The sequence below is a fragment of the Galendromus occidentalis genome, unplaced genomic scaffold, assembly GCF_000255335.2.
Source record: "Galendromus occidentalis unplaced genomic scaffold, Mocc_1.1 scf7180000076295, whole genome shotgun sequence".
NCBI lineage: Eukaryota > Metazoa > Arthropoda > Arachnida > Mesostigmata > Phytoseiidae > Galendromus > Galendromus occidentalis.
Genome location: NW_003804284.1, coordinates 283,431 through 306,185, shown reverse-complemented (window position 1 = coordinate 306,185; position 22,755 = coordinate 283,431). Strand labels below are relative to the sequence as shown.

Below are 22,755 nucleotides of genomic sequence, written 5' to 3'. Positions count from 1 at the left end.
AGAAAAAAAATGCTGAAGCGACGGGCACACGACGCGATGAACTCCCACTGAGTTCGTCTAATGAAGGTATTTGGGACTATTGGGAACTATTTCGTAAGAAATAAATGACTGACGGAATCGGTAACCCTTCGCGCGTTGCACCCATGGATAGCTGAGCACTGCGCGTTCGACGTACACAAATTTCCAAACTGCAAAGTGTTTCACGCTGGAGCAATCAGTCTCTCGCCCCGATCGGTTCTCTCCCTCGCAGAACGCCCACAGGATATAAAAGTATGTACGCAAATGCTCCCTTGAGATCCATCGCATCTGGATATTTAGTCCGCCGAATCATCACGAGAAAGGTGAGCTATCCCGTGGTCGAATTTTTCTGCTTCCATATCCAATGCGTGAAGCGAATATGCATCCGGTGTGCGGGTATTTCCGAATCGGCGACGTGACGGAGCGAGCGCGATTGTGGTGTTTCGATTAATCATCGACGGGAGTTTTATACGCACGTTTAGCGTGCGGTCCGAACAAAGTTCCGGCGTACAAAGCATCTCGAAAGGGCCGGACTTTCCGGCTGTCCAGAGCCTCAATAGCACTGCGAGGGCAGTCCAAGTGGGGCCTCGGACTCCGTCCGAGTCTCTCGCGAGACATCGACTACTCCATTCCACGAGACTTCTGCCGAATAGGTTTGACATCGCGAGTCGCTGGTGGGTAGTTTCGAACGTTTGGGAACTCGTAACGATGCTCGACATGTCGACGAAACTGCCCATTGAGCGCAATTCGCGACTCCGATTTGCTCCACTTCACATCAGTGCGTTCGATTGCGATCCTCCACGTTCTCCAATCAGGTGCGCGAGAATGCGTTGCTGTGCACTCATTCGTCCGGACCCGAGTCGACCGCGAAACCTCAATGGAGACCGCGCGTGGACGAGACTCGGTCCCGACGATTCAGGGAAGATTCTCCGATCCCGTACCGCTCATTCATCTCTGGCGGCTCGAACGACTCAATCTGCTCGCTGCTCTGTCAATCACGAGTTTTCGGACTTGCGAAAGCGCTGGACACGCGATGCGGATCTCCACCGAGTGAGGGGAAGAACGCGCGTTCATGTATTCTATTATTTGTCAGATGTATTCAGAAAGCCAGCGACGCCCACCATTTCGGAGCCATTGATCCTGACAACAAAATCGTGTGGGAAGACTATTCTGGTCCGCGGATTATTGCGTAACTTGAACGAGCGAGAATGTCTGCACATCTCTCGGTTGATCTGATTTACGACCTGAGAAGTTCTAGGGCATTCGAGGAAGCATCAACGTCTCGTGCAAACTCAAGCTCACATTTCGGTCTTGTCTCAGGATGACGTCACTCACTTCGGAAACCACGGCAATCTACGCCCATCAGTGTCCGAATTTACGGGCGAAACTCCCGTTCATCAATTCAACGCAGGTCGAGAAATTGGAAGAACACTTCCAGCAGGACAAGAATCCTCAGATAGCTGATGTCGTGATCATAGCAGCGGAACTCGGCCTGCCTGTTCAGGCCGCTCGGGTGAGTTATTCAGGATCTTTCCGTGGGGATGAGGAGGCGCTCGGACAGCGAACCACGAGCAGCCCGCATTTCTGGATTCAAGCCAGCCGAGCTCCTTCTCGGTCGCGGAATATGTACTTGCCTCGTCGGGACCTGCCCACACTTGCCTTTCGGAAGTTTGGTCGGGGAGTGTCGAATTTCCGGGGAGCTTCTCTAGGCGCTTGCGACGACTTCCCTCTGTATGCCCATTTTCTTCGCTTAGAAAAAAACCTCCCTTGATCCGCGGGTAGCGTTGTTTCGTCCCTCGAAGTGAGTTTCGAATCTGCATTGCTCAAGGCGGTCTTGTGTCCAAGCTTGTCGCGGCTTCTGCGCGGAGTCTCTTCCCGGCTCGCATGGGTACTCTGGCATCTGATTCTTTCGAGGGAGAATAATGAAATCGGGGCTTCCCGACGCGTCGGATAACAGTCGAATTATTCCATACTTGGAGCTGTTCTGCGATAATCCTGTTTTGCAATTCCAGATTTGGTTTGACAATCGTCTCTCGCAATGGAGACAATCCCAGGGACTTTCACCCAACTGGAAGCTTCTGAATCATGCATGAATCGTCTTAAAAATCAGGAAATCAATACATCAGCACAGACAACCCCCGTGATGAGCGACCCGGGATAAGGGAAATGATTTTCAGAATAAAACGCCCGGTCATCAAATCGACATCGCATTCGAATGTAGACGTTAGGAGGAAGAAATTCCTCTGAGGCTCCCTGTTTTGGAATTTATTTCCCGATTCTACCGGATGTGGAGCTCGCTCCAGCCCGGACTGCCGGTGTTGGCAGCTGACTCGCAGTCAGCGAGTATAAAGCGGTAGGCTAGTAGGCAGGTACCGATCTAACTACGGAGTCGACATCAAGACTTTGTTCGAGCTGTCGGAAGCTCCGTCCCATCAAACAGGATAAGCCCCAGTGTCGTGGGATTACCTGCAGGAGGAAGCGAGGCGAGAGGTTGATCTTCCAATAGATGGTCCTCTGAGGAGTACGGAGAGAAATCTCTAAACGAGATCGCTCCTGATAAAGTTTCGTGACCGCTTGACAGCGAGATTCCGTGGCTTTTTCCGTCCGGTTTCCTGCAACACTCTCAGCGGATGACGGAGGTTTCAAGTATGCCCATGATGCTGCGAATACCCGGGGATAGGCCGAGCGTATCATTCAAGCTGGATCGGATGCTTGTTTATCGGATGATCCATGATGAGATCAGCATACATTCGATCAAAGACGATCGTCGCTGGAAGACTGGAAGTTCAATTATCGGAAAACCTATTTACTCCGACCTGGCTTTCGCACGAGCATCGCTCCGAAGCCATCAAAGCCGATTCCGCGTTTGACCAATTATGGCTGATTGAGGTGATACGATTCGCCAGTAATCCAGTAAAGCGAGATTCTGACGACAACAACAACAGATACTTTGTTCGAGCCGAAGGTTGCGCTCGGAGCCTCTCCGGGTTCCCCGGGAGCGTCAAAGCGACTACAGGGCGGCGGTCAATCCATTGTACCAGTCAGGACGATTAATCAGGACAAATCGTCCGCCCGCTGAAGTCTAGAATTCCCAATGATCTCCACCTCTCGACGAGTCTCTCGAAGGCTGACGGGGTTGAATGGAAGAAGCTCTTGATTTATTCGAGAGGAGATAACTCAAGATTTTACATGAAGCTCCTTCGAGAGCCCAAAAACGAGAACGGCCGTCCCGAACTGCCGGAATGAGATTTCTCGCAACGAATCAAAGAACGAGAGGGGTCTGGTGATATGACGACAAGCCCGATCAGTGACCATCGTGTCCTGAACACAGTTCTTCACACTGTTGGACGTAGAGTTGTCGCTCGGCATATTGCCGGACCAGTAATCTCCGTCGGCGAGGCTGATCGTTGTTCGTTCGCATTCGCTCCGTGAGGAAATGGCTAAACGGATAGAGCTTTATTGCGTAACATCGCTCACTCCTTCTCTCCATAAACGGATTAACTCTTCTGCGAGCAAAGACGACAAGCGCTGACACCCTGATAAGCTGTTCTCCGTTGTTCAGCCCTCCCAGCCGATTCTCCATCCGCTGCCGAATGCCGATGCCAAACACCCAAACAACCCCCGAGCAGGGCGCAGGGGAGCGATCCTAATCTAGCCGCTTGGAGTTTTTCCCCTTCCCCTTAGCCTTGGGCTCCTCTGATCGTTTTATCATCGGTGAACAGAACACATCAGATGCATTGGCGACATCAAATTTATTGGCTATCGTGATTGTCATATTTCAAGTTCAATACTTGCACAGCATTCGTTTAATTGCTTCTGTCCCGAACCACTTTGACCCGGGTCTAGGCCGATCAGACTTAAAAATGTAGAATTCGGGATCCCGGCTTAAGCGTCTCTCGATATTTTCGATTGAACTCTGTCGAGTACTTCAAGGTTCCCTCCCTTAAACATGGGTCCTGACCACCGACACCATGTCGACATTGTGTGTGGGGGCCCGCTGAGGGATGGTCACGGGCAGGATTGACTTCACAGGACGAATTACGACCGGGCTCGTGATTGCGATTTGTTCAGAACGGAATGTCTCGCTTTTCGACGATTTGGTGAAGCTGGCGGAGGACGTGGCTACTGTCGTTGAGGTAACCGAGGAAAATGAGCTTTCAGGCGTGTCCGAGTGAGCAACAGTGCTCTGAATCACTTTCATCGATTGAGAAAACGCGGGAGACGCCTTCGACGGGAAGATGATCGTGGGTTTGATTGGGTGCACGCGATGGATTCCACCGCTTGGAGGCTTGGCATCCTGCGATGCGGCGCTTTGCAGCTGCTCGATGGGTTTCGCGGGCTCGACTACCGGACTTTTCACAACAGGTTTCTCCGTGGATGGCGATGCTACGGAAGTAGTTTCAGGAACAGTCTCTGTCGTGGTGGTCACTTTTGGAACGGGAGTCTGCACGGTCACCGCTGCGATGGAAGACTCGGCGGGGGAGTGATCAGCTTGAGCGTGGCTCGGAGCCTCTTGTGGTACCGGGGTCGTGACTGGCGGAAGGACCGCCGGTGACGTCACTATGACTGAGTTTTTGACGACAGGCTCGATCGTGGCCTCGGGGATGGGCTTGACGATTTCGGTTGGACTTTCGATCTTGGGAACAACAGGAACCTCAGCCTCGAGCGTCGGGGCGACTCCAGCTTCTGGGACTTTGGGAGTGACGACGGGGGACGGAGCTTTTACCAAGGGAATAGAAGTTGTGGTAGGAATGGGCAGCAGAGCAGGTGTAGAAACTGGCTCAGGCGAGGAGACGAACGGAATTGTGGTCACGACGGCTGAAGGTGAAACTCCACCAATCGTTACCGTCTCAGGAACCAAAACCTCAGGCACAGTTACTGGGGCCGATGTTGCCGGAGCAACCACTGCCGGTTTGACATCGACTGGTGCCTCGTCGACAGGAGCGGCCTTCGCTACTACACTGTCGGCAGGGACGGCCTTCGCCGCTGTGATGTCGACAGGAGCGGCCTTCGCCACTACAATGTCGACAGGAACGGCCTTCGGTTCTACGGTATCGACCGGAGCGACTACCGGGGCCGTCGATTTGGTCTGCACTGCAACAGGGGTTTTGACATCATCTGCCGGAACGATCGATACTTTCGTCTCGGTCGGGGGAGGCAACGTGGAGGGAGACTCTTCTTTGACTTTCGACACGGCCAGGGATTTCTCTTGCGCGACTGGGGTCACAGCGAGAGCTGGGGCTGCAGCAACGACTGGAGCTGTGAGCGGCAGATCCTTCTTCTCGGCCACAGCAGCCACGGCCGCAGTAGGTTCAGTCTCTGAAGTCACGGCGGACTTGGGTTGGAGCTCAGGCGCCGCGTGGGACGGCTGGGGTTCCGCTGTCACGAAGGGAACCTGCGCGATCTGCTGAACGGGACTGCTCTCCGCAACGTCCAAACTCGCCGTCAAATCCTTGGGAAGTTCGGTGATTTCGGGAGATGGTATTTTCGCTGGGAGTGCCGCTGGCCGAACGGTCCCGACAACGCTCTCCGTAGTCAAATCACTTTCGCTCCCGACAGTAGTCGATTGAGGTTTCTCGGTCGGTGTGGGTTCGATTTTACTCGGAATCGAGCTTGTCTCAACAGACACCCCCGTGGGCGTCGTCGGAGAGCTACCGTTGACTGACACGATGACGTCGACAGATTCCGAAGCTGCTCCGACAGGTTCGGGAGCAGCTTGAACGATGGGTTGCGGTTTCAGAGCGGGAACCGATTGCTGAGGATGATGCAGAGGTTTCACGGTCTTGCTCTTGTCAGGAAGGTGGTCGAGAGGAATTTTAATGGGCTCTACGTTCTCGTGAATCGAGAGTTTGGGGTCGCTGCGTTCGATTGCCGCAGGTCCTTGAGACTTCACTACGGAAGAAGTTGACGCCGGGGAAGCTTCGACCGGTGCCGCCGTCGTCGTCACGGTCGAAGCTGGTGAGGGAGCCGCAGTCGTGCTAGCCGTTTGAGCGCTGACTCCGTGGGGTCTCCTACGCCGCTGGATATCAATGAATTTCTGCAGAGAGGGAATTCGGATTATTTTTCTCAAATTGAGGCCGAAGAAGAAGAAAATTGATAAAGTCCTAGGACACCTGGACTAGAAGGAAACAGCGGTCTTTCCACTGTCTGGAAAGGGAGCTCTCGCCCGAGACTAATTATCGATTGATGATGAATGCTAAATCCATCAATACCGATTAATTATAATTGTGGATTGATTATTATAAATAGATTGATGATAATCAATCGTATTATTTTCAGTCTTATTTCTCTGTCTGGGACCGAGAGCCTACCTTCAAGCGGCTGCAGACGTTATTGACGTATTCTTCGGTCTCGTTCCAGAAACGCTCAGTCCGACGGATTCGGTCCAGCTCCTGGAGCGCATCTTGACGGAAGTTGAACCTGACGAAAGACGGAACGAAAAAGCGGCGCGCGTTGTCCTTCGCGAGGGTGGTCACACCTCCTCCGACACTGTTCAGGAGCAGGGTCACTGGCTTGACGACATTTTCCGAAAGTTCATCTGCAAGATGAATGACAGGGATGATTTACGACTTGACAGGCGGAGCGCGTCCTAGCCGTGCCCGCCTCCAATCTGGAGATTCGATGGCGGCCCGGCTCTGAGTCTTCGGTGTACTGAATAAATTAATTGACGGGGCGAAGCGCCTATCGGTATCGTTTTACTAACTGGAGTTTTTCGAAGCGTCCTGGTATACGGCAGGGGTTGCAGCGGTCAGGATGGTGGAAATTCTGGCAACGAGTGCAGGTATGGCTACTTCGGCATCAACCTCCGTCGATACGACCAGAGCCGGGTGATCTGAAATGCGAAAACGAATTCGAAAACCTGAAATCCGATCTGAAACCCATAGCTAGACTCCGATCAGGGACGGAGACAAAGCACCTACGTAGACAAAGTACGAAGAACTCACCAGATTTCTCGGAAATGTGATTGACGCCGTCCGCGACGTCTCGAGCCACTTCGGCCGTGGGGGCCGCTTGCGCCAACCCAACAGCCAGACATAGGGCACCGGCTATAGCCCAAAAGGTCGTCATCGTCACGACCTTCTCTGAAACAAAGAGAAATGGCATTCTGAGATTCGGTGTCCAACCATTTGGCTCGTGATCGCTGAGGCATATAGAGGTCCAGTGATCCGGAGGTGTGCGTCACATCGAGCGTCACCCCGAGGGAATTCACGGTCCGGGGAGGAGGGAGAGGCCGCGGCGACAGAGCGAGCTGCTGCGCGACATTGAGAGTCGCCGATTCAGAATGCAAAATTTGGGATCGTTGAGTCACCCCCATAAAATATGAGTGCTCACTTCTTCGGACGCGTTGAAAACTTTCGCCGAAGAATTCCCCTCATGAAGAGCTCGGCCTCTGAGTACCCGATTTGCGTGACGACCTTTGCCGCGAGCGATTTCGATGACATGCGTGGACGCCGTAATTTTTTTCGCAAATTGTGGGCTCCTCCCATGCACCGCCCTACGGGTTCCTCGGCAGCAGCGCTTGCGCACTTTTTGCGAGATTGGAACCCTGAAGACGAGATATCTCATAAGCTTTCGGACGACGTTTCCCAGACTTGGCAGAGGACGGAGTAGTGACCACTGGCAGCTGTCGGAATGACGCCATATGCAGGCACATATCCGATGACCCTACGATACACTCCAAGGTTCCGTGGGGTTCTCCCTTATCTGACTGAGATTTCATCTGAGGACTCTTCCTCATCAGAGCGAACTACATTCTCTCGATTGTCATCAAAAAAAGCACAAGTCATCGAAAGCACCCTGTGGGCGATGTGTCTTGACATCGTCGTCCTGTCTGACGTCAGGTCGGGGACGTAGAAATGCAGGCTCCATGCAGATGCTCTACTTCGGGAGCGGATGACGCTCATGCAGTTTTTCGTCAGAAGGCAGTCTTTTTGACATCGGTGTTGAGAGAAAAATCCAAGAGAGACACTCACCCGATCAGATTGACGCTGAAGACTGGTCAGGTAGTTCACTGGCACGCGGTTTTTGAGGAGCTTCTGTCTGCCACTGCGTGAGGAGGCTTTATGTGTGCCCCAAGGAATGCGAGCTTTGCAAGGGGTGCAGTGAAGTGTGGCGTCGAACTCGGAGCTTACTGCTGTCGCTGCTGATGCCGCTCTGTCAGGGGTGAGGTCGGCTACGACGATGACTCAGCCAACTGCGCAGTGAGTCGCGGTCGCCATAAGAAAACCCAACTCCACGACGCTGACTGAGACAGGCCAATGACTATTAGAGCCCCACCTATTTGCTTGGGACTTCGGAGCTGGCGGACAACAGTCGCCTCGATTGATCGGCCGGGAGGAATAACGGAACCGCGCGTATTCCCTTTGATTCGGTCGCGCTCTTCTGGGAAGCGGAGGTCGATCCTCTTGACTCGTGGCCCGGGTCCGAGCTCGATGCTCACTCTGCCTCTGAGCCTGTGCTTCGAGGAAATTTCAGAGCGTCTTCATTAATGCTGTGCTCCGATTCCGGAGATGACAAACGTACACCGCCAATCGGCTCGTTCGCGGTAATACGAACACTGTCGGACCATCGGTCAGACAACACGAGGAACTTTGGTTCGATCGAAGTATTGGGATCCATTCGGATCGCAACACTTGATTCCCAGAGCTGCACCCTCTATGGAGTCTGGATCCGACGAGAACGGTCGGGGCCGCACCCCGACACCGATAAATGCATCCAGTCTAGAATTGCCCTCGAGGAGCCGCTCGCTCCGACGTCCCGAGCATCAGCTGATCCATCCCGATCTCGCGCGTGAGACGGACAACGCTCGATCCGTCGGCGTTGTCTGGACAAAGGTTCTTCTGACCTCGTCGTCTCGTGACAGATTCCCTCCGCGAAGCCGAATCTCTAGACCGAGCGAATGCTTCATCTGGCCCAACCCCCGACTGGTCATCGTTCTCGAAAGATTCTCTCCTTGTCTGGAACTGGTAATTCTCCCTTCACTCGGTTATTCATGTTCCACATTCTTCAGTTTAGGATTCTACCATTCAGATGGCCTCTATGATATTCATGGACCTGGAAAGGAGTCGCGGAATATTCCACAGCGTCTGTTATTTGTCTGATTTTCAAATGAGTTCACTTGGGAGACATTGAGTCCTTCCTGGAAGTCGCTCAGCAGCCTCTCGAGGTTTCCATTGCCGCCAGACGCTCGAGGTCTTCCATCAGATCTTGTTCGCGCATTGAGCAACGAATCGAGCGAGGCTGCTGGTGGCTCAGATCGATACCTCACGCAACTCCATTGTATCCATCGACGAGTGGCTGCGCATGCCGAGGCCAGAGCGGATCGCTATTCAAGTGTCACGAGCAGCTGAATCGTACAGAAATCCCCCATCGCGGGTCAGAATGATCCACAACAGGAGATATTCTAGGGATCTCAGTGTTCGCGTCCTAGAAAAGTGCTAGAGAGCGGAAGCTCGAGCGCCGTCCTGCCGTCATCCAATCGAGAAACTCTTCCAGTTCCTAGTAAGTGACGGCGGGAGCCAGCAAATTCCCTCTCTGCTCCGTCTGGCCCTGGTAGCTACCGAGAGAACATTATGATGGATCGCGTCTCTGCGTCAAGAATCGCGAGGAGAGCTCCGCATAGGATTGATTTATTAAATTCCAGCCGAACAAGTCGCACTCCATGCGCGGCCTGCTCGACTACAGCGTGACACGCATATGCGTTCTATGATATTTTCCGCGACTTCCTCTTCTCGACGCACCCAGTACGAGCGAGGTCCCTTCCACCTCAATTGAGCGATCGCGTGGGAATGTCTTCCTCTCAGGAGCCTCCTCCTGCTTTGCAGTTCGATCCTGCAAATCTAACCATTTTCCGCTTCCAGACTGACATCCGTACTGACTTCAAAGTGCTCCAATCTGTCTCCTTGCCCATCGGTCTGGCTCCCTAAGCGAAGGTTTAATTCCCGCCTTCAATCGACCTCCGATCGTGTGGACCGACGAAGGCCATGCGTATCATCATCCGCTATTTCCTCCCAGCTTCTCCGGCTAGTAGGAGTATAGAGCAAGGATTCGAAAATTCGAGGGAGGAGATAGCGTCGTCCTGTTCCGCTCTGACATGAGTCCTGTCTCCGCGCGTGATTTGGATCAATGGTGGTCTAGCGTGTAGCAGATCTCTCCGGACCGGCTCGGATGCCTCATTTATACCAATATGGGCAGCCACAATTTATTATGCAAAATTGCCTTGCCTCAGATACGAGATCGAAAGAGGGAACTCGTGATCGGTTGTCGAAATCGGATCTTCGCGGGACGGTGCGTTACATCGGCCTGCGCATGGAAAGTACGTTAAACTTTCAGACCTCTCCCCTCATCTCTCCTCGTAAGCTCCAGTTTCCCGTAATAATTCATGCCGACTTGGCGATGGGAATATCCCGCATCTTCCCCACCCCCAAACTCAGGGTTCTTAGTGCTCGAGAGTTCCCCTGCCTGAATGTTCGCTCACCTTCATGCCTTACTGGATGCGTCGCTCGGTATATAATAATGACGACAATAGGTAATGAGTAATAAGATATCGCCGACTTACGGGTTCTGTGTGATACAGTAAAAGCTCGTTATAACGACCCCCATTACAACGAATTTTTCGGAACAACGAACAAGGAATTTCTCCTGCTTTGGCCAGCTCGCCATAGGGATAGTGTTGAGCGGCATTCTTTACAGCGAAAACTCGGTACAACGAACCAGTTTCGTCGGTCCCCTCGTGTTCGTAGTAACGATCTTTTACCGTACCACGATGCGGGAGGCATCCTGTCAGATTAATGGGAGAGGGATTCGAATCGCTCGGCGACGACACATTCAATGAGAAAGCCTCTTCCGGAGGCTGGATTAGTCTCAATGCCGTTCTGCGAAACCCAAGAGCCGCATTTACGCGAGAGCTCGGGAGGTCCAACGCGAGCAAGGATATTCGACCCGAACATGAAAGTTTTGTCTGTTATGTAGTGTAGTAGCTCGCGAGGGAGTGCAGACTCAGACGCCGCGCTTCCAAGGAAAAAATTCTCGGCGATTCTCCGCGCGTACCGAAGAGCTCTCCTCCTGGGACGAATAACTGAAAAGCCCCCATTCACAGAGTCAGAATGAGGCCAAGGTGCTTTATTCTGCCTGAACGATGCCCGGCTATATTCGGGACGTAAAGTGAATCGCCAGTCCTTGCGGAGGTTCTTTCCCTTCTCGCGCGAGAGCCACGGCGATCGCTTTCGTTGTATCATAGTACCTTTTCGCTGCCTCCGAGAATCGTGCCACTGGGGTCGCTGGAGAAGAGGGTCTTGGGGCGAATTTCGCATAGGTGCGCGCTGATCGCGAAAGTCACGACGTTCTCTAGCTCTGCGGTTCTCAACTCTCTCCCGCTCGCGGCACCCTTCAGCCTCTCGGTTTACCCCGCGGCACCCCTTGAGATCAGACTCGGAAAAACACGAACGAATCGCGGGTTCCGGGGGTAGTGGGAAGAATATAGAAACTAAAATTCCGAAAATAAATTCTGCGGTGCCGTGGCACCGAGGTTGACGCACGCTGCTCTAGCTCAACCCTAGGACTCCAGGGTTCTCGACAGAGGTTTCCTCTCGACCCCGAGTGACAGCATATGTTCCCTATCTCCCGGTAGCGTCCCGGCAGCAATCGGAAATCAGGGTCAGTGAATCGCTGTTTTATTATTGTGTCTCCAAACTTTCTCCAGAAATGTACAGAAATGTATCCATGGGGAATATTTGAAATCATGCCTGTGTCTGATTTGCTGGCAATCGATGCGTTTAAGCAGAATAGATTTTCAATGTTCGATCTTGACTGACCGAAGCTACGAAAGAGGCGTGGTGTCCGAATCTCACACCCATGGCTTCGGCAGTATGGTCCTGGAAAGTGGCGACGAGATCCCACTGTTTGCTCAGATACACTCGAACGTCTTTCCCTGCCAGAGCGAGATACTGACCGCTCTGGTCGAAAGTGAGGTCGTTGACGACGTAATTGTCTTCGAGTTGTATCGTCTTGATGTTTTTCAACTTCCGCAGATCCCAGATCTTGACGGTGGAGTCTTCAGCCGACGTGGCCAGATAATAGCCGTTTTCCGAGAAAGCGATACCTGTGATGGGGCCATTGTGACCGGGGAAATAGGCGACGTTCTGTCGCTCTTTCAGATCCCAGATCTTGATCAGGGAATCCGAAGTTCCCGTTCCGAAAATAAGACCGTCGGGATGGAACTGAGCCGCCGTGAGGGTGTGGTTATCCACAGCCTGAGAATCATTGACTTTAGCCAGAATTTTCCCGGTGCGTATGTCGCTGAAGGCCCAGTAGTCGTCGTTGGCGGTTGTCAGCACGTAATCTCCGGTCGCATGAAGCGAAAGCGCCGACACCGGACCATCGTGAGTGCGCAAGAGCTGAATCGTTTGAGAGGTGCCAATGTGCCAAAGGCGGACCGTGGTGTCAGGACTGGCTGTGATGACGTGCTCTCCATCTGGATGGTAGATGGCATGGGTGACCTTCTTCTGATGGCCTTTGAGCACAGTGACGATTTGCTCGCTGTCCTTGTTGAAGATGACCACCTGTTTATCGTTCCCGCCGGTAACGAATTTGGAGCTATCCTTCGGGTTGATGTCGAGAGCCAGAATTCCAGGAGTTGACGAGGCGTGAATCGAAGTCTGAGACTGAACAGTCTTGTAGCTCTTGATGTCGTCTGGCTTCGCGAGTTCCTCGGGAACGTTCCGGCCGCGTTTCTTACGCTCGGCTGTGAGCAGCGTTGCACGGTCTGTGAGTTTCTGGAGACGAATGCAGAGAGGGAATTATTTCCGGAAACCGAGGAGGAACATCCGGGGGAGCACGAGCGACTCGTTCGGACATCGATGGAGTCATCCTGCGAACCGGAAATTCGGAGTGGCTTCTTACCTGAACAACTTCCTGACTCATTCCGATGACCTCGTCTTTAGACGTGGGAGACTCTTGAACCTCCATGTGGACAGCGTGGGCCGCTTGGGGTTTGAGCGTGGCGAGCGCTTCGCGAGCAGCGGTAACCTCCTTCGTGAGTCGCGCAATCACCCGGCAGGCTGCATCGTGTTGGTACAGAGCGTGCGAGAGCTCCTGACGCGCGGTATGCAGCTGTTGCCGCAGCGAGAAGCTGTTCAGCATTACAGCGTCCCATTCGTCCTGTAAATTCGGGGATTCCGAGTCAGCGAGGATCGATCGGCATTTGACTTATACGGCCATTTATGAAACGCCACGAGTAAACAGCTCCCGGCTGGCGCCGTTCCTCACCTGGAGCGCCTTGAGAATAGCGGGGATACTCGTGAGCGATGGTGGTCTCGGCTTCACGAGCGGCGGCGTTTTGATTTCGATGAGTTGCTCGGCCGAAAGCTCTTTCTGATTGATCGGATCACAGCCATTATCTTGAAGGTATTTCAGGATAAGCCGCTTCTCGAACACCGCTCCCGAAACCGGCGAGATCACGGGGCATTCTGGAGCTTCGTCGCTCAACGCGCACACGAGTGCCATTTTCTGAAAAATTCGAAGATCCAAATCAATGACAGTGCTTGCAGTCGTTTTCTCCGTAGGAAAATCGAATCGTCACATGCACAGAATAGAGGCGAAACGAGACGCCGGTCGAAGTTAGGCCTGCACATTCCCTCTCCAAGCGATTCCTGTCACCGCGAAGAACTCACATCAGACGGTGTCTGAGGGGGAACGGATCACTGTCTCTGTGCTTGCAATTGAAACGTTGACGGCCGTTTCTGAGCCTTAATTTCTTTACGGAACAACAATGCTCCAAGCAACGCGCCTAGACTCAGAAACGGGGGTCTAGGACATTTGATGGAACAAAAACAATGGGGAAGGGGAGCGCCAGAAGGGCCGAGCGGAGCGCCAAATTTGAAATACTCAGGGCACTGCAGTCCTGCATATCTTTAGATCATCCAATGCTTACAGGCTCTTCTCCCCCGTTCGATGCTCCCCTCGATGCAGCTTCCTGTCTGTTTAGGAATCGACTATTCAGAGCATGGCACCTGCCGATTCCTCCGGGCAAGTCGGTTGGTTCCAGCAGAAGGGGCGACCGAGTCGGCAAGCGGCGCTGAGAGTCAGCTCGGCGCGTTTTTTCAAAACTCGGAGAGCTCGGGGAGTTTTAGCAACAGAGCACGGAGCCCTCACAAGAGAAAAGACCGAAAATGCTCGGTTAGAGCAACCTGATAATAGACGGACCTTGAGGGGAGGAGGGGAAGAAAGGAAAAAGAGCGAAACATTCCGAGGATGAGGGTTAGGAAGATATAGTATAGTCCGCTGAACGGGACCACATGGGGACCGATCCGTCCTGGCCCGAATAAGCAGAGAGCGGAGAGTTTGATTTATCGCACGAAATTCATCTGGAAAACAAATTTGCGACAGCGCATTTTGGTCCGAAAGTGCGGACGTCGGACGTGCTGCTCATCCAGTGGCCTCTATCGGGCGGGCTATGATGACTTATTCCCTCATCCCCATCTTTTTTCCGGGAGGAAAATTAAGTGTTCCTGCACGCGCCGCGATCACCGTCGCATGATCAGCTCGGTCAAAGGCCGAGCGCAATCATTGGTGTGATGTCGAATGTGGAAGCACTGCGCCATATTTCGCCCGCAGCTGGAAACTGTGCAGAAATCTAGCCAAGGATTTGAATTCGGATGATGTCGATTGATCGTCTACTAGACGACAAGGAAGATAGGGCCTCGCTCGGGAGGTCCACGAGTTGAGAAGAATTCTCAGTGATTCGAAATTTATTTCGTACGCTGTCCCAGTAATCGAATGGCCGAAGAAACAGCTGGGACAACCCCAGTCCGCGGGTTCTGACAACGGCCTGAAACGCTGCCTTAACCCAAACAAGAGCCCTAGTCGATGGGTGAGGAAGTACGAAATCAGAGGAGCTCGTATCGCTCACAAAGATGCGAGAACCAAACGAGCCTGATTCGGGTGTCGTCGTGGTTGTCGCGCCAAGCGGAGCTGCGCGTATCCCAGAATACCAAGAGGGAGTGAGGAAAAGGAAATGAAATGAATACCTCGGAAATGCCACATGCGCCACCGCAACAGACGGAAGCAATGGAGCAGGGGCATTTGCTTCCCGACTCTTGCAGCGTGCAAGCTTGCACGGACCTTCCCGCGGAAGGTTTGAGGAGCCGTAATAGATCGCCGCTGACGGAACGTCCTTCGGGCAAAATAGATATACCGCTGGCGGCCGGACGGTCAGCGGCAACACCTCTTCACCGCTCTTCGAAAGGGCCCTCGAGGTGATACAAACCCTGAAAGGGCTCTAGGCCGCTTTTCCTGCCCAAAGCAGTCGGTTAGTCGCTTGAATAAAATCAAGACGTAAGCAATGACGAATGAGCGGTACTACGGATAGCTTCTCTTGGGCTCAGATGCTTCGTGATGGCTGATTTCATTTTAGATGGTCATCTGGCGATTCTGGGTGTGAACGGGATTTGCCCTAAAATCCGCCTCATCGAAGAATCGGAAAACGGAAGCGAGTTGAGCGTAGTCTACGAACATGAAAGTTGTGGGGATAATACAGTGATATTGGTGAGCTGTACGCCGTTCCAATCACTCAATCATTCGCTCTCCTCAAGTCCCGATTGCTCTCGGATAATATCGGATCGACATTCCTATTATTCACCTTAATGAAAGAATCTCTTATCTTTTAAGTGGATCGGATCCCTGTGTGTCATAATCTCTTCGCAGAGCCCCTTCGCAGGTAAATGGAGCTTCTTGCCGGGAAACAGTGGAGTACCATGGTCTCTGACGGGGCGCCAAGGATAGGCAAACCCTCAACAATGATGAGAGCCTACGAGCAAGTGAATGTGATCCCGAACTTCGTCCTTGAGCGGCTTCTTCCCTGCGTGATCGTCATCAGCGGCGCGAAGAGTGGCATTGCAGTGAATATAACGTCACGGGCTGAGGAAGTCTGGGTGGGCTTGAAATCAGGATCAGTGGGGAATACTGGCAGCTCTTCTCCCTCGCCCCGTACAAGTTTATCACGCGTTAGTGTGGCCGACCGTGAGCTGTTCCGGGGTGCTAAGCGGGTCACAGGGAGGAGGCGTCGTTGCCGAATGCTCGGTGATGAGGCTCAACGCGGAAGGACGACCGAGGACATCGATCAGCTGTCCTCGGAATCTCAGTCAATTTCCAGGTTGCCCGTCCAAGAGTTCTCCGTGTTCATTTTCGTGGAAGCTTTCCGAATAGGGCCCCCGAGATTTCCAGGCTTCTCTCCCCGAGAATTTTCGGAGCTCACTCTTGTGAGGGCCGTGCACTCTGTATAGAGAAGTCTGCGAGAAGCATGTGATACGAACACAGGAGATCCGACTAGCCGCGGAGGGGGCCAGCCGCCGCGAAGTCCCAAGAATTGCACCCCCGCCATACAGTTTCTCTGGGGGAAACTCTTCCCGTGGATTTCATTATGGCACATCGGTCAATTCTCGAAGTCTCTCTCAGGGAGCATGGAGCCTACGCTGAGTTGCTCAGCCATCCTATTGCACTGTGACTGCTCCCTACGGTCAGTCCCGCTTGTGAAAGAAGCCCAGAGTCCTGAAAATCTTACTCAAGGAATTCGGATGGATCTTGGGCGAGCTCGGCTTAAGATATTTCAGCTCCGGAAATCTCTCGCTACGAATCCCGTCTGATCTCCGCGAAGGAGAATCCATCGATCGATGATCAATGGGAGACTCGAACTGTTCATGGCCTCAGAGTTGAGCTTCCCTAAGTACCTCGTTTTCCCTCCCGCCGTGATCCTAATTTGACTCGGGGGGTCAATCGTATTCGTATCTGGAGCGCTGTTCCTCGGGATCTTGACATGGAGAAGAACTGCGCTTGAATTCAATGAACAACAGTGCGATCGTAGATTCTCGAGCGAATATCCAAAACTGAGGATTCCCTCAGCGATTCAGCAGCATAAGCCCAGATCGCGGAGTCTATATCGTTGATTCCACCCGATCCTCTCTCAATTCGCTTAGTCGAGAAACGAGGGAAACGCATGGCAAACCACTCAGTATCTGCTCATTCCTCCTCGCATAATAATTAATCGGCGCCGAAAGCTCGTCCAGGAGCCGCCTCTCTTCCCGATCGCTCGCCATTGGATGAACCGACGTAGAGGACTTTTTGAGTCATTCACCCGAGGGAGCCACGCTGAACATGTCGAAAAACTCCCTCTCCAACATTGATAACATTACCAATCCGGAATATACGGGACGCGTCGTAAACATCCGCAAACACGACGACGTCGAGTTCGGGCGACAAAATCGGAACTGATCCACATGCGGCGCGACGCCGGCGCGAGAAGCTTCGAGCTGTCAGTCGGCTGTCTCGACCCTCGACTAAAGCTCGGTGAGATCAACGATTCCTTCTACACTGGCTTGCCTCAGTGAAGGAGTCACAGAACGACCCGGAGGATAAACGGCTATCTGGATCGGGGCTCACCGCATCGACGCGTTTGCTCTGTCATCTGTTGTATGCGCAACAGAATGCTCCGTTCCTATCCTCTCCAAATATCGCGGCTTTAAGCCACCGCATCCCGCGCGCATCATCCAGGTGAGATAGTTCGCGTGTGACGTGTCCGTAACGTCGTGGATTGACGCGGTCGACATCTCTCCTAGTTTCGTGCTTGCTCCAAGTTGAGTGGAGGAAAGACCGCCGCCGCCGTTGCCTGCACCACCGTCGGTACCGTCATATTCAGCCTTGATCAAGACTCCACAGCTGACCGGCGGCGAGCAACAACAAATTCGCTTTGACAGCAGGTAGGTGCTTAGCGAATCCAGAGAGATGTGATTGTCTTCCGAGAAACCTCGCCCGAGGGCAATCATCCGTGTGATCCGCAAGATGACACGTCCATCGAAACCGGAATCGCCCGAGTGAGCCCTGAGCCGGAGAGCTGAAAGTTCTAGATTGTAGATCGTCGATCGTTTTTTAAAGTAGACGTCCTCTCAGCTACCAGTAGAGCGTTCAACCCTATCTGGAACTTATGTGTTGCGTTCCTCGCGTCAGAGTCCTACGGCAGCTGTCGCCGAATACTGTTCTCATTGCGAGAATTGTCTTTCACTTCGGATAGAAATATAGTTCCGCTTTCCCGGGGCGGCTGCTTACGTGAGCGCTCTTGGCAGTATAAGCCCTCTGCGATATTCTTCATTAAAGCTCCTACACCAGTAGCCTGGATACTGGATATGCGTCCCACATTCGGGTGACGGACGATAATCCCTCTGGGATCCGTCCGTGTATTGAAATTAACTCGGAGCTCGAGTTTTCCTCTCCTCAGCCGATACCCGACCCACTCTATCGATCTAGTGATTTTCCCTAAAGAACTTCCTCGCTGACTGCGTTTCGTAAACGCTCTTTTTATCGGACGATAACGTAGATATGGATGTGCTCCTCAGGATGGCGAGTCTATCCGCGGACCATGGTTTGGATATGAATGCCGCCTTCGGTGCTTTGTTCCAAGTACCGGATACCCTGTACAAAGCCTGGGAAGAAAATGTGCCGCAGAAAGCGCAAGATACGCTGACGAGAGCTTCGGAGGCCAGCGGTGTCCCTCGGAAATACTTGTTATGTAAGTTACGAGCGATAGGATAAATCGAGCGATTTATTCCCTCGGCTTTTCCTTGGATCGTCGAAGGAGTTCTTGCTCAAAATGGAAAGTCTCCGTTTTCTTCCAGGGATTGTTCTCACTTTAGGGTTTTACATCTTGACCGGTAGAGCCGGTGACATCTGTTATCGTCTCGTGGCCACGCTATACCCCGGCTACATGTCGTTTAAAGCGTTAGAATCAGCCAACAAGGACCGATCTACTCGCTGGTTGAAATATTGGGTCATTCATGCTGTCATCGAGGTCGTGTGCTTCTTTACGCCGAGTTTCTTGGAGCGAATCGCCTCCTTATCAATGATGAAGGTAAGTTACCAAGTTTATGGCCCTCATCTTGTAAGTCGAGTAACCCTTCCTGCGTCAGGCGAACAGCATCTCGCTGCCGTTGCGAACCTCCCATTTTCTCGCCATCCCTCGCCTCGCTCTGACTGGAGGAGAAGAGCGAAGTGATGTAATACTCTCGCTGATAAGTCTGAGGATTAGGTGATGTTGCAGTTCGCTGCCAATTGAGCAGCTGTTCGCTATTCACTCGGAGATTGACGCGACGTGATTCTGCGATAACGGCGATTGCCCAAAGAGACGAATCATCGCCATGATCGGGTCGCACCAGAGCTTGCGCTATGAACTCTGAGTCGTCGACGTCCGCTAACGATTCAGAAATCGTGACAGACCTGTCGCGCTCATATCAGGAGTTCTTGGGAGCTTTGTTCCTCTTTTGAGACGCTCCTACGGGCCACTCTCAAGCCATTGTTGTAGTCCGCGTTCCCTCCCGTTGGATATTTAACTGATAGTATGTTTTGAACGTTCCAGAGCGTCTTCGTGTTGTGGTGCATCCTGCCGATCCGGCCGTCGGGAACCGACATCGTTTACGGTAGGGTGCTCTCAAAGTATTACGAACCTTTGAAGAGTTGGCTACAGAGTAAATTCCGCAGCGAATCCCGCGGCGACACAGAATGAGCTCATCGATGACGCGAAACCATCCTGACCTCAAGCGCCGAATGAGAGGCTCACTCAGTTTGTGGTGGTCGGTCCACGGCGGAGCCTGATCCCAATCATAATTTTTTAGATAATTTACCTGCGACTAGCGTGGGTTCTCTTAATCTCAAAGGATAGACTCCGTGGAGAAACTGTTAGAAAGGATACAAGCTGAGCTTGCGGGCACTCCCTCACCTTCGATCGTTTCGAGAGCTAGCCCTCCCGACGCCGATCTTCGTTGTAAATTTTAGGGTTTTTATTATGGTCTGTCACCGTTCATAGCAGTTCTTCCTCGAAGCACGTCGTCACAATTGATTCCCTCGAATAAATTGTTTTCAAAGTGTTCATAAGGAGAGCCCTGAGCTTATCCTTGGCATCTCTAGCTCATCATAGCGACAATCATTCGCGCAATATTTCGCTCGTCTTTCTTCAAGAAAACTTGGGCTCACACAGCGCTTCGCCCCACAGAGTACCTCGGCGGAGTTTCCAAGACCGTCAAGAAACTTGCACTTGAATCCGTGAAGCTTCTCTCGGAGGATAGTTTCCCTGGGGACCGCTCTGAATGCGTTTCAGAAAGACTAGGACGAGCGTTGAGCGATCAGAAGTCAATCAAGGATGGCTCACGCACGAAGCGATCGGCTTGTGGCGATTATCCGATTGACAAAGTTAGAGAAATGCGTCTGAAACATATGCAGAAACGTAAGAGATCTCACCGAGACCCGGAAGCTTCCCTTTCTTCAAAAGGACATCGAGCACCACGAGTCCTGAAAAGACAGAGCCAAGGCGTTACCGCTCTACCGGGCCATGGAGCGCCCAGAAGATCGGGACGAGAATCCTCCGGGTCCATCGTGGTTCCGCAGGCGCCTGCGGTGCAAGGGTCTCCGTCAGTCACGTTCGCGGTTCCTGTCGAAGCGACAGGCCAAGCATCGACTCCTGAGGAACCTGTCAGGACCGAGGTTCCGGTGGGAGCTCCAAGCTCTCCCAAAAGCTCGAAGACGGGTTCCATCGAGGGTTCGAATAAGGGCAAGCAAGCAGACAACTTATTCGAATTGATAAGTATTTGCGCGAAGGTTAATAATGAGATGAAGGCCAAAGCCAGATCACGAAAGGGCAGAGTTTCGTCCGAAGAGCGCAATCGCAGGTCGGCGCTGGAGAAAGCAGATCCGAAACTCCTCGCTTTCATCGACGAGAAGAAAGCTTCCAGATACAAGAAGAAGTAGAAATATAAAGTCTCTAGCAACATGATTATTTCCTGCTCGCGTCTGCGACATTATTCCATACCTTCGATCATTGCATTGATTCCCCCTCGAGCCGTATGACCGCGTATTTCGAGCCCTCGTTCCTGCAGGGAACTCCCAGAGTCCCCCAGTGAGACCCCGAATCAATCGATGCAAGGTCTCATTACCGAGAAATTCTGCACGTCCCCGGAGCTCCGATCGTTCGCGTGGCGCGGAAAACTTGCGAAGCCCTCAAAAGTAGTTCGTAGTCGGGAGACTCGGAATTTCATGCGTTCTTGGAACCGAAATTCAAGGTTTCGCTATTCAGTGAAGTCGAGGATGCTTGCCAACGGTTCAACTGCGTTCTCAGCGTGGAGCGGGCAGTCCGTCTTCCGTATTGTTTCCGCAACGAGATACTGCCAGAATCCGTGCTGGAAAAATGTCGAACCATGAACCGTTGAGGAAGCTTGCCAAGGAAACATCGAGGGACTTCACTTGGCTCGCCGCGAAGGAGAGAAGCCCGGGACAGATGGAATAGGAACATCCCGGCCCTCGGATCGGATGATAGTCTGGAATCCTGATTCTCTGATTCTCGTTTCTCCCTTTAAGCTAGGGTACATGTACGCGAGAACATAATGCATACTCCGGATATCGATGATGATGAGAAATCGATCGATCACTTAGCTTTTCGAAAGTCACCACATTTATTTCTGGTTTTCACCCAGCTCCCTCTCAGTGCAGCACCGAAGGTTGTCGGTCCAACCGTCCTGCCTCTGATCGTGATTATTTCGCTGCGGCTGATCGATAATTTCTATTTAGATTCATAATTTCGATCCGATCGCATGAGGATCATGATTTCTTCAACTGTGTCTCTCACATTCCCCAATCTCCTCCGCCCGTGGGTGCTAACATAGAATGCCCTTCGAGATACAAGTATCTGTTTCAAATCGATCACCAACGCCAAACATAGTGCATCCGAATCGAAATAGGTCCACCTCTGAAATCATCATCGGACCGTCTCGAAAGTTGCTGATAGCTTTGCCTACAGAGCCGCCTTGCTCACAGTTTGGATTCAATCGTTGTCTGTTGCGATCACCTTTTGTGTGTCCATTATTGTTTCGTGTCATGGAGGGCTCTCCGTGGCTGCCGATGTGTGGCACAGGCGACCCGGAGGTTGACGATCCCTGTCGGAGATACCCCCTGCCCCACCCCCTTGAACTACCTCACATGTCCACCAGGAATCGGTCTACCATGATCCGCTTCCATTCCGGCTCTTTAGAGAAGGTGGCCGCCGAGCTACTATACAGCTGACGAGCGGCGATGCATTCATGGACGAGGATATCATATTTTAGATACTCCTCTAACTACACACATGGCTCGTGGACTCACATTTCCTTGAACTGACCTCGGATAACTTCGGATAATTATACCTCGATGACGATGATTATTCGTGGAGTGATTCGGTGATGATCGCAATCATGGGACCATTCTAAATAGACGGCCTCCCATTATGCCGACTTCCAGACAATCACATTTTTCCCAGCGATCAGCGCTCAAATTTTCCAATTAAACGGACGAATTTCTCCTCAGTGTTCCGCAGTGAATCTCGATAGCTCGACAGATAATGACGGGGTGTTGGTCGCGAATCCCGATTGGAACAAGGGATCAGGATGATGACCGTCGACTGATTCCATCGCCGGAAGCATCATCGCGATGGCTCCGGTGGAAGAATGAATCTCCTCGAGAACCCTAGAGACTTTCCGTCCAAGACGTCAACATCACGAGACTTTTGAAGTTAATGCTTCGATGTCTACGAAGGAAGAATAACGATACCTCCATGGAGGAAACCTCGGAACTCTAGAAGACCCTCGAGATGTCGTTTACGAGTTTCGATGGGTGATCAAATCAAGTCAGCCAATCAGCGATTTCATTCGAGAGAAAGAAAGACATATGCGA

The 22,755-nt window shown here is 52.4% G+C and overlaps 3 protein-coding genes and 1 non-coding gene across 4 annotated transcripts; 2 read left to right on the top strand and 2 right to left on the bottom strand.

Annotated features, from left to right (window-relative positions):
- The first annotated feature begins 292 nt into the window (after positions 1-292).
- LOC100898487 (uncharacterized) lies at positions 293-2,188 on the top strand. The gene is made up of 3 exons (XR_001951248.1): positions 293-341; positions 1,339-1,531; positions 2,031-2,188. It is a non-coding gene; the product is annotated as an uncharacterized LOC100898487 (transcript).
- A 1,773-nt stretch (positions 2,189-3,961) lies between these two features.
- LOC100901862 (calphotin) lies at positions 3,962-8,055 on the bottom strand. The gene is made up of 5 exons (XM_003738700.1): positions 7,992-8,055; positions 6,963-7,100; positions 6,722-6,850; positions 6,330-6,556; positions 3,962-6,055 (listed from the first exon to the last, which is right to left on the bottom strand). Exons 2-5 carry the CDS (start codon positions 7,084-7,086, stop codon positions 3,962-3,964), a joined length of 2,574 nt encoding a protein of 857 aa, XP_003738748.1. The 5' UTR covers positions 7,087-7,100; positions 7,992-8,055.
- Positions 8,056-11,668: 3,613 nt separating this feature from the next.
- Positions 11,669-13,835, bottom strand: Prp19 (pre-mRNA processing factor 19). Its single transcript, XM_018641796.1, has 4 exons — positions 13,689-13,835; positions 13,285-13,524; positions 12,919-13,176; positions 11,669-12,791 (listed from the first exon to the last, which is right to left on the bottom strand). The coding sequence occupies exons 2-4, from the start codon at positions 13,519-13,521 to the stop codon at positions 11,793-11,795; spliced, it is 1,494 nt and encodes a 497-aa protein (XP_018497312.1). The 5' UTR covers positions 13,522-13,524; positions 13,689-13,835; the 3' UTR covers positions 11,669-11,792.
- A 3,597-nt stretch (positions 13,836-17,432) lies between these two features.
- LOC100901717 (receptor expression-enhancing protein 4) lies at positions 17,433-20,802 on the top strand. Its single transcript, XM_003738699.1, has 6 exons — positions 17,433-17,768; positions 18,402-18,574; positions 18,681-18,913; positions 19,418-19,478; positions 20,051-20,247; positions 20,443-20,802. The coding sequence occupies exons 2-6, from the start codon at positions 18,403-18,405 to the stop codon at positions 20,800-20,802; spliced, it is 1,023 nt and encodes a 340-aa protein (XP_003738747.1). The 5' UTR covers positions 17,433-17,768; position 18,402.
- Positions 20,803-22,755: the final 1,953 nt, after the last annotated feature.

Bases quoted from the DNA above. Each gene is read 5' to 3' on its own strand.
- Prp19 (XM_018641796.1), bottom strand. From the start codon at position 13,521: ATGGCACTCGTGTGCGCGTTGAGCGACGAAGCTCCAGAATGCCCCGTG. The intron at 13,177-13,284 runs GTGAGGAACGGC...CCGAATTTACAG, and splicing joins CTATTCTCAAGGCGCTCCAG to GACGAATGGGACGCTGTAAT. The intron at 12,792-12,918 runs GTAAGAAGCCAC...ATTCGTCTCCAG, and splicing joins TGAGTCAGGAAGTTGTTCAG to AAACTCACAGACCGTGCAAC.
- LOC100901862 (XM_003738700.1), bottom strand. From the start codon at position 7,086: ATGACGACCTTTTGGGCTATAGCCGGTGCCCTATGTCTGGCTGTTGGG. The intron at 6,557-6,721 runs GTTAGTAAAACG...TTCATCTTGCAG, and splicing joins GGACGCTTCGAAAAACTCCA to ATGAACTTTCGGAAAATGTC. The intron at 6,056-6,329 runs GTAGGCTCTCGG...CCCTCTCTGCAG, and splicing joins ACGTCTGCAGCCGCTTGAAG to AAATTCATTGATATCCAGCG.
- LOC100901717 (XM_003738699.1), top strand. From the start codon at position 18,403: ATGGCGAGTCTATCCGCGGACCATGGTTTGGATATGAATGCCGCCTTC. The intron at 18,575-18,680 runs GTAAGTTACGAG...GTTTTCTTCCAG, and splicing joins CCCTCGGAAATACTTGTTAT to GGATTGTTCTCACTTTAGGG. The intron at 18,914-19,417 runs GTAAGTTACCAA...TGAACGTTCCAG, and splicing joins CCTCCTTATCAATGATGAAG to AGCGTCTTCGTGTTGTGGTG.